The following is a 9,953-nucleotide window of genomic DNA, read 5'->3' on the forward strand; positions in this document are numbered from 1 at the left end:
CTCTATCCCTCTCCCTTCCTCTCTGTAAAAAAATCAATAAAAATATATTAATAAAAAAATAAAAAAAAAAAGATGACACTTGCCAAGATGAGACCTGAGGGAGACAGGAAGAAGAGCAAGTGCAAAAGTATTGAGGCTGGAATAAGCTTGAATGTTTTAGGAACAAATGGGGGTAGGGGGGCAAAGGCTTTTAGACTTGATCCAAAGGGTGAGTGGAAGATAAGAGGTCAGAGATGAGAAAGGCCTTGTAGTGGTGTGTGTGGAAGAGTTTAAATTCTATTTTCAGCATGAAGGGAAGCCATTGGTGGGATTTGAGCAGGGACTAACTTTGTCAGATTGCATTTTTAGAAGGACCATTGTGCTGCTATGAGATGAATAGGAGACAACAAACCAGTGAGGATGCTCTAGCCGGTTTGGCTCAGTGGCTAGAGCATTGGCCTGCAGACTGAAGGGTCCTGGGTTTGATTCTGGCCAAAGGCACATGCCCGGGTTGTGGGCTTGATCCTCAGTAGGGATCATGCAGGAGGCAGCCGATCAATGATTCTCTCTCATCATTGATGTTTTATCTCCCTCTCCCATCCCCTCTGAAATCAGTAAAGAAATATATTAAAAAAAAAAAAAAAAAAGGAAAGAAACCAGTGAGGAGGCTGTGGCAGTAATTCCAGTTATGGATGCCATTGACTCAGACCAGGGTGCCAACAGAGGAAGTGGAGTTCAAAGAAGTAGCTCATAGCTTGCTGATGGGTTAAGTATGAAGGGTGAGGGAATGAGCAGTATCTGGTAGGTGGTTCCCCGCAGATGCCAGGGCCCCTTCTCCTTGTTGGAGTCTGGGGCTGAGCCGCCATCCATGGCACTGACTAGGGTGGCATGGTCTACTGTGGTCAGATCCCCAAGCCTGACCTTTTGCCTCTCTTCCTTTCTGGCCAGGTCTCCCCTGCCAAATCCACCCCAGCCCGCTGAAGCGCTCCATGTCGCTCATTCCCACGAGCCCCCAGGCCCCTGGTGAGTGGCCGAGTCCAGAGGAGCTCGGGGCCCGAGCTGCTTTCACCACGCCCGACCACGCACCCCTCTCGCCCCAGAGCAGCGTGGCCTCCTCTGGCAGTGAGCAGACGGAGGAGCAGGGCTCCAGCCGGAACACTTTCCAGGAGGATGGCAGTGGCATGAAAGGTATAACGGGAGGGCAGTGCTAGGACCCTCCAAAGGTTTCTGCAGAGCTTAATGGACAGAAAGGAGCTTGTAGCTGCCACCCTGCCTATCCTATCCCCCCAACCTTCAACTTCCCCTCCCTTCCAGGGAAGGGAGAAGTCCGAGGGGAGTAGAAGTCCCTGTCCTTTGGGTTCAGACTGATCTGAGAGACCACCACAAACCCTGGTCTGATGCCCCTGCCCTCAGACACCACAGTCTGATAAGAAAGCCAGGACACAGAGGTAACTGATAGAACAGACTCCTGACCTTATGCCCTCCCTCCTTTTCCAACAGATGTGCCCTCATGGCTCAAGAGCCTCCGCTTGCACAAATACGCAGCCCTTTTCTCACAGATGAGCTACGAGGAGATGATGACACTGACTGAACAGCATCTGGAGTCTCAGGTAAAGCTCAGGGGACCATCAGGTTAGAGTTAGGGTACTATTTTGACACTATCCTTGTGACCTGAGCCTCCTCCAGCTCTTTGAGCTTTGTTGGGGCACCCTAAGTACCTTGACCTGCTATTTCCAGCCTCCTGTCCCCTTCTGCCCTACCACAGAATGTCACCAAAGGTGCCCGCCACAAGATAGCCCTGAGCATCCAGAAGCTGCGTGAGAGGCAGAGCGTCCTCAAGTCCCTGGAGAAGGTGAGGACCTGGTATTCCCCATTTCCACGGTTAGTTGGCTGCCCAGGGCTACCAATAGACTGAAGGCTCTGGGGCATCCTTGCTACCCATGTGGCCTCTCCTCAGGACCTCCCCAGCCCTCGGGTCTGATCTGCAGTGGCCTCAGCCTTAGGGAGCCAGACTCTGGGGACCAAGTATAAGTTGGAGGACAGGGCTCACTTGATACCTCTGTCCTGGGCTCCCTCCCTGTCTGTCCTGGTGTGTGTCCCCAGACTGTCTGTTGACAACCTCTTCTCTCCTCTTTCACTCCCATTTCTGACTGGTCTTTCTGGTAGAGCAGAGCATCTCCCTGGGTGCATGATCTCTCCATTTGGTTTGTTTCCCATCTACTCCTTCCGTATCTGTCCAATTGCATTCCTTTTACCCCTTCCTTGCCACTTGCCTTCTGGTTTTACCCCCTCAGTTCATAGTCCAGATTTCTACATCTGAATCTGGTTCCACCTTTGGTGGGACCCGAAGGCCCCAGGATTAGACCACCTTCTCCTGAGCTCCCTGGGACTCCACCTTGAAGGGGGAAGAGGGAATGTGTATACAAATGTGTACATATATATGTGGACTTGTGGTACCTTTACCTTCCTTCTCTATGTGCTGGAACCCAGGTTCCTGCCAGGCACTCTCCAAGCCCTGTCTGACCGCATTTGTGTAGTCCTTCTACATAAATGTGGGGTAGGCATGTGACCCCAGCCATGCCCTCCCATGCAGGACGTGCTGGAAGGAGGAAACCTGCGAAACGCTCTGCAGGAGCTGCAGCAGGTCATCGTCACCCCGATCAAGGCCTACAGTGTTCTCCAGGCCACTGTGGCCCCCACCCCCACCACCTCCACCTCGACTGCCAGGGATGCAGGCCAGGGGGAGCCACTGCTGCCAGGTGCTGAGTCTCCCCTGGCTCATCCCAGCACAGACAAGGGCACTGAGGCCAAGGATCCTCCAGCTGCAGAGAGCTACCCCCCTCCACCAGCTCCAGTTCCCACTGATGGCAGCGAGCCAGCCCCAGCTCCCGTTGCTGACGGAGACATTCCCAGCCAGTTTACACGGGTGATGGGCAAAGGTGAGACCACCCAGGACCCAGCAAAAAGTTCTGGGACAGAGAGCCAAGTGAACCTAGGCATTAGGAGCCAAATTCAAGTTAAATAGTAGAAGCAGAACTTTTTAAAGAACCCTGGGGACTAGAACACCATAGAGAGTGACTTGAGACTGAGGTGGCAAGGCCCCTGCCCTCTAGTGTGTCCTGGCTGGTGGGAGACAATGCTCACACTCAAAGCATCTCCAGCCTGAGAAGAAGAGAACAGTATGTCAGTGGAAACCACATACAGTACAGAGTGAACAGATAAGGAGAATTGTTGGTTCTCTCAGAGGTGACTGAAATCCACAGATGAATATGATAAAGCTCTCAAAGGGCAGCATGACGGCATACTTTACACTTGGGTCTAGATCCCTTTATCTGTGTGACCTGGGACACACTCAGCCTCTCTGAGCCTCAAGGTTCCTTATGCTAAAAATGCCGATTGATGAGATTCTTATAAGAGTTAAAAGGAAAAACGGTATCATTGATCTCATATCTGCCTTATGCCAGGCACTATGCTGGGTGCTTTATGTATCTTCATAAGCCAGGTATCATGCTTGGCACATAACTAGTACTCATCCAGCCTGAGTTTCTTGTCTCTCTTTCTGTGGCAGAAGGCATGCTGGGGGTTAACTTCCTACCCTTTCCTATGTCCCCAGTGTGCACCCAGCTGCTGGTGTCTCGACCAGATGAGGAGAACATCACCAGTTACCTCCAGCTCATCGAAAAGTGCCTGACTCATGAGGTGAGTCCTTCCCTTGAGCTCCCAAGAAGAGCAAGGTGACCCCGTCACTCTCAGAGCCAACATTCCTTATGTGGCCAATGGGCGCTACCTGGCTGGCTCCTGCCAACTTCTCCAGCCCTCATCTCACCACCTACTGGCCCCTCAGCTCCCAGTTCAAATGTTTGTACCTCAGGGACACCTTCACTGGCCCCTCATACTAGATAAGTTTCTTGTGCCTTCTGTGTTTCTCCCTCACAGCACTCATCACTCATCTCCCCAGCTACACTGTAAGCTTCATGTGCACGGGTAACCTCTGCGTCCCAGCATTGCCTGGCACAGAGCAGGCAGTAGATAAATATTTGAGCAAATGGACAGAAGGCAGATCTGAAAGAAACACCCCCTCCCCGCTTAACTTCCCTAATTGTATCTAGGCTTTCACGGAGACGCAGAAGAAACGGTTGCTGTCCTGGAAACAGCAAGTGCTGAAGCTCCTCCGAACCTTCCCGCGCAAAGCCGCACTAGAGATGCAGAACTACCGGCAGCAGAAAGGGTAGGCAGGCAGCCGGGTATGCAGGCCGTCCCTCCCTAGGCCCTTGCTGATTGACAGCTAGTGCTTAGAGGGGTGATTTCATTCTGGGCTGGGAATCCAATGGGACTCAATCAGTCACTGGGTGACTTACACACATCACCCAGTGAAGACTTTTCCAGAAAAAAATCAGGATGTTCTTATTGCTAAAATAGGGTACTAGGCAGGCAAAACCAGATCATGTCCTGATAGCAGACCCCTTGCCTGTCCCTGTTCTCTTCACCTTGTGTGCAGAGGGCTCTGAAGTCCCTTCTCACTCCCAAACAAATAACAGGAATATCACACATGCGTATTGAAGTTAGGAGAACTGCTTTGCTTGGAGATGAGGGACATTTCCTGTCTCTATCTTGGGGGAACCCCTTGGGCAGGAGGAGACAGAATGTGTGGTGCAGGAACTTGGACAGGGAATCTTTGCTCAGAGCAGGTCTGTGCTGTGTCCTACCCATTGGTATTGTACAGGGATGCGAGGAGGGGTGGAGAGATGGGCCCCATCCACCTAAACTGACACCCTGCCTTCTGCTCTCTCACAGCTGGGCGTTTGGCTCCAACTCACTCCCCATAGCTGGCTCTGTGGGGATGGGGGTGGCCCGGCGGACCCAGCGGCAGTTCCCAATGCCTCCCCGGGCCCTTCCACCCGGCAGAATGGGCCTTCTAAGCCCCTCGGGCATTGGGGGCATTTCCCCCAGACATGCCCTCACCAGCCCCAACCTTGGGGGCCAAGGCCGACAGGTGAGCGGCTAGATATAGAGGGCCTGGTGCTTCTGGGGTTGAGGTGGGTGTTGGTGCCTGGGATGTGTGTGTCCGTATCTTTGATCTGGGCTTGGATTAGAGGGGAGGGGCTCCTTTGCCAGTTCCATTACTCCTGGGCCTGGGTCTCGACCACTCACCCACTTTTTCTCTTCCCATGCCCTTTTCAGAACTTATGGTTTGCCAACCCTGGAGGCAGCAACAGCATGCCCAGCCAGAGCCGTAGCTCTGTGCAGCGCACGCACTCGCTCCCAGTCCACTCCTCGCCGCAGGCCATTCTCATGTTCCCTCCAGGTAAAGTGCCCTAGCCCTTGGGATTCTGCCTCCACAACACCCTTAGCTGGCCTTTATCTTCTCTCCTATTTCTTTTACACTCGAGCACCTCTCCCCATCCTTCCAACCTCCTCTCATCGTGGGTTTTCTTGTACTCTTCCCCACCCCCATTTCAATTTTCTCTCTCAGATCTTTTCTTCCTTTCTCTCTTGGTTTTAAATATGCATTTCATCTTGTGCAGGGGCCATACTAATCTTCTCTGTATCATTCCAATTTTATTACATGTGCTGCCAAAGCGAGCACTGCCTTCCTTTCTCTTTCGTCTCTCACCCCTTACTTCTACTCCCGCATGTCCACATCTCTCCCTGTCATAATTTTGGTATCCATGTCGGTCTCTGTCACCGTCTTTTTAGAGGATCATTAAGTACTCAGTTTGAAAGGGGTTGAGGGGATGAGAGTCAAAGCAATGAGGGTTTTTTGGAGGTGTCTATCAATCTGGCATTCTTTCAGAAGCCAGGTGACCAGGCTGGAACCATTTAGCTCTTGGAACAGATTTTTCTTGGATCAAACACCTAAAGGGTGTTTGAGTTGGAGGGACTGTTTTTCCTGTGCTCACAGACCAGCCCAGAGATAGATCAGAATGAGGGTGAAGAGGACAGAAGGGGAGAGAAGTGTTAGCCCTACCTTGCTCAACCAGTGAGGATACTCCTCCTGTGCCAAGCCCGTTGCTGGGCACCAAGGCTGCTGAGGCAGATAAGGCTACTCTGGAATGGCTGCTGGAGAAACCTTAGATATGCAGGTGACCCTAAACTCTTGTTGTCATAAACTGCCAAATCAGTAGGTATTCTTAATTTATAAGATAATGTGGACTGCCATCTGTTGAAGGTAAGAGGCCCTATTAGTTGTGTTCATCCTTGCACAGGGCCTAGCACCTGTAAATGATGTTACAAGATGATGAACTGCAGGAACAACAACAACAAAAAAGAACAATTCTTTTTACTGGTATGCTATGTGCCGGGCTTTTGTCAGACAGTTTTACTGCACTGTTTAATCAAACCCTCCCAACTGCAAGTGAGGGCACTGATTTCATTCCTATCTGATCAGTCACAAATCTGAGACACAAATAGGTAACTTGCCCAAGGTCAAAAGGGAAGACAATTAGGTGGTCTGACATGGCCTGAGTTCAGGGTTCAGAGGAGACATGATGAAAGGTGAAGCTGGAGGTGGGAGCAGGGTCTCTTAAACCCAGGTAAAAAGCTCAGATGTAAGGAGCCAGGAAGGGTTTTAAGCAGTGTGGGGTGGGTCTCAGACTCCAGAAGAGGAAGCCCTTTTGAGAGGTGGTTTGAGGATAAGCCCCGTGGCTGCTGCCCTGGTTTGCCCCATCTGCGTGGCCTGCCCGGATTGAATCCATCCCAGAGGAGAAAGTCCAAGAAAGAATGGGAAGAGTTCTAATTAAGCTTCTAAATGAAGTATAGAGCAGGTCATCAGTCAGGGAACACAGTGGCTGCCCAGCACCCACAGCAGATACCCAGACTATGCCCAAGAAGACACCGTATAGTATGTGTCCAAAATAGTCACAGGCTGTGTAGACCTCAGCTTCACATTACTCTGTCTACAGGTCAAGCTTTCTATTTGTTGGCCAAGCCTGTGCCCTTGCCATCTCTACCTTTTTTTTTTTTTTTAATTGATTTTTTACAGAGAGGAAGGGAGATGGATAGAGAGTTAGAAACATCGATGAGAGAGAAACATTGATCAGCTGCCTCCTGCACACCCCCTACTGGGGATATGCCCGCAACCAAGGTACATGCCCTTGACCAGAATCGAACCTGGAACCCTTGAGTCCACAGGCTGACGCTCTATCCACTGAGCCAAACCGGTTAGGGCTCTACCTGCTTTGTGATACACCCAGGCCTGTCTCTGTCCTTCACCTCTGCCTAGTTACACCTTCCATCCGAGTGTGTGCCTGTCTCATGTGCTGTTTCTCTGTCTCTCTCTCTCTCCCTCCTTTTCCCCCTTGTCTCTCCCAGCCTCTCCCCAATGCCAGCCTATCCTGTCCTTTGTCTTCCCAGCTTTACTCTCCACCTAAGTCCAGTCCTTACCACCTTCATTCTCCTCTGTCCCATACAGACTGTCCGGTCCCTGGGCCTGACCTGGAGATCAACCCCACTCTGGAGTCTCTGTGTCTGAGCATGACAGAACACGCCTTGGGTGGTGAGCATTTCCTCTTTCCCTGACCCAGCTCCCACCTACCCAGCAGCGTCTCCACCTCTGAACCGAGCAACTCATAGTCATCCTTGAGGGGGCCCTCGGGGAGGCTGTACTTCAGGGAGGACCTGACTGGGATGGCAGGCTACCTGAAGCATCTTTTCTCAAGCCTCCCACCAGCTCCTGATCTTCCTCCCTTCCTCCCTTTCTTACCACAGATGGGACAGACAAAACCTCCACCATCTGACGGGACCCACAGCCCAGCGCACCCATAGGCTCCCTGGGCGGCGGGCGGGGGCCAACCCCCAACGGGCTTCTCTGCGACAGCGAGAGGGTGGGCTGGCTCAGCTATACATTCTAATATTTTTCTACTCTCTCATCCTTTTAACTTTTGTTTAACATTGGCACCTGCCTTGCTCACTCTCGGGCCCATTGAGGGATCTCTGCCGAGGCCCAGGGAAGTAGGGGGCAGCCAGAATAAAGGGGGCAGGAACTTGGCCAGCCTGCCTGCCCCCCTTTCCTTCCTTATAGCTCATCTGGCCCGATCCCACCCCTGCTTCCTCCAAAATGTTCACCTGCCCCTCCTGAGGGAGCAGCTCCCTAATCCCCTGAGACTCACTGACCCACTATCTTATGGGGCCTGCTCAGAACCATCAGACATTTGGGGAGAGACAAGCTGGGTAGATAACCTGCTCTCCTGAATATTATTTTGAGAGGCGCTAAGGAGAAGGTAGGTGAGGAGAGGAAGCTTTCTCCTCGCCACCTTCTTCTCCTTCCCAATTTCCATCATTCCCCGAGGACAGGAGCCATCCTCTTCTCACTCACCTCCTTTTGCCCTGTTTATCAGAGGTTCTCTACAATTAATTTCTTAGGCCTATTTAAGATACATATTTATATAGTTCTTAACGGTTTTTCTCTGATCATTCCCTCTCATTTTTAGAATCCCCAGGCCTCTTTCTGAGCCAAGAAAGTGGCAGGGGGAACCTGAATTTTATGAGGGGAGAGGGGCAGAGCCCCCTCCTCCAGACCCCCTAGCTCTTCCCCACTTCCCCCCAGCCTTGGCTCCCCAGATGCATAAGTTGAAGGTGGGGAGCCAGGACAGCCAATGAGGTCAGGAAGTCTGTTGCCTTAACATCCCCTTCCCCCATCAACATACTCTTCACTCCCAGGTCTGGTTGCTGAAAGACTTGGGGGTAAGGAATAAGGGAAAGGGGATTGTTTGGTTTTGGTTTCTTTCCCCACCCCCTTTCTCTCATCCTTCCCCCACTCCCCATTATGTCATGACCTCATTAAGTGGAACACTATATCATAACCCAGAGATTCCCCCAGCCCTGGAGTCATACAGAGCCTCTGGTCCCTGTTCCTACTGCTGGGTTGTGCTGGGGCCCAGGTGGAGGGAGGGGATTTGAGGGTTCAGGTTGTGGGGGAAGCCAGGGTCCCCTATTCCAACTCCCTCCCCCCTCAACCCTCCCATACACACTGGGACATTCTCAAGCTTTTCACACCGAAAGGGAAAAAATGTTATTTTTAGATACATTTTATGAATAACTTTTGTTATGAATATGGCTGGTAACCATTGTGTATGTTATTAAAGATGTTGGGAAAAAACAAAAAACCAAAAAAATTTTAAAACCACCACCCTCCCAGCACTCTCACCCCATTCCCCTACTTTTGCCCCTGCCCTCCAGGTCTCGACCTCCCTCAACTCTGAGCCCAGGGAGAGGGAAAAAGCCTGGGGGAGAGGGGGTGTAGCCCTGGGGACCTGCTCCAGGTCCCTACCTCCTCTCCCAGTGCCGGGCTGGGTGGGGTGTCAGGTTTATTTATGTACCTCTTGCACACTCATCAACCTATGCAAGTCCCCCACCCCGGCCCCTCCATGTTTCTGTGCCTTTGCTCATTCCCCTCAAACTCCCAGGGCTTCCCCAATTCCCCTCCCACTAGCCCAGGGAAGTGGGATGGACAGGGGCCACCTCGTTTGGAATCTGCAGGGTGTCCCTCTTACAGGACCCTCACCTCCTCCCAGCCAGTCCCATCTTGTTCATTATTCATCAGGGTGAGCTGGCTCTGCCTGGCACTGGGAGGTAGTGAGGGACACCCTCCCCCCCAACACACACACACAATGGGAGGCAATGCTGCCTCCCTCCCCCAACCTGACCAGAGTGTGCAGGACGCTGGCGGCCTCACTCTGATGGGCAGGACCCTGACCCTCTCCAGCTCCAGCCCCTCCCCAGCCCCCAGACACTCCCCCGCCCCCGCCATGATTTCACCCTCCCTTCTATCCCCAGCCCCACTGGCAGAATCAGCTTTGAGTAACTGTACAGTTTTTCTCGCTGTTGGAGATTTATTTGTTGGCGTTTCACTTGTTTAATGGTCTGGGCTTATTTTGGAAAAAAAAAAAAAAAAAGAAACAACATAACAAAAAAAGGATTCTGATCTTTGTTATGCTACATTTCCTTGAAAACCTGTGGCCTTTGCTTCTATGCTG

At 51.9% G+C, this 9,953-nt stretch overlaps 1 protein-coding gene and 1 non-coding gene across 4 annotated transcripts in view; one reads left to right on the top strand and one right to left on the bottom strand.

Moving 5' to 3' along the window:
* The window catches only part of SAMD4B (sterile alpha motif domain containing 4B), a 41,038-nt gene extending 31,146 nt beyond the window's left edge, over positions 1-9,892 (top strand). The window contains exons 3-12 of one of the 3 annotated variants that reach the window (XM_006096703.3): positions 928-1,167; positions 1,480-1,589; positions 1,745-1,831; positions 2,573-2,918; positions 3,593-3,678; positions 4,089-4,207; positions 4,774-4,972; positions 5,161-5,284; positions 7,391-7,474; positions 7,687-9,892. In XM_006096703.3, the coding sequence (XP_006096765.1) occupies positions 928-1,167; positions 1,480-1,589; positions 1,745-1,831; positions 2,573-2,918; positions 3,593-3,678; positions 4,089-4,207; positions 4,774-4,972; positions 5,161-5,284; positions 7,391-7,474; positions 7,687-7,715 (1,424 nt within the window). In that variant the 3' untranslated portion in view covers positions 7,716-9,892. The remainder of the gene's footprint in view (positions 1-927; positions 1,168-1,479; positions 1,590-1,744; positions 1,832-2,572; positions 2,919-3,592; positions 3,679-4,088; positions 4,208-4,773; positions 4,973-5,160; positions 5,285-7,390; positions 7,475-7,686) is intronic. The other 2 variants (XM_006096702.3, XM_014462622.2) reach the window with 2 other exon arrangements.
* LOC111827561 lies at positions 5,461-5,566 on the bottom strand. The gene has a single exon (XR_002831186.1). It is a non-coding gene; the product is annotated as a U6 spliceosomal RNA (small nuclear RNA).
* Positions 9,893-9,953: the final 61 nt, after the last annotated feature.

This window comes from Myotis lucifugus, unplaced genomic scaffold, assembly GCF_000147115.1.
Source record: "Myotis lucifugus unplaced genomic scaffold, Myoluc2.0 scaffold_185, whole genome shotgun sequence".
Taxonomy (NCBI): Eukaryota; Metazoa; Chordata; class Mammalia; order Chiroptera; family Vespertilionidae; genus Myotis; species Myotis lucifugus.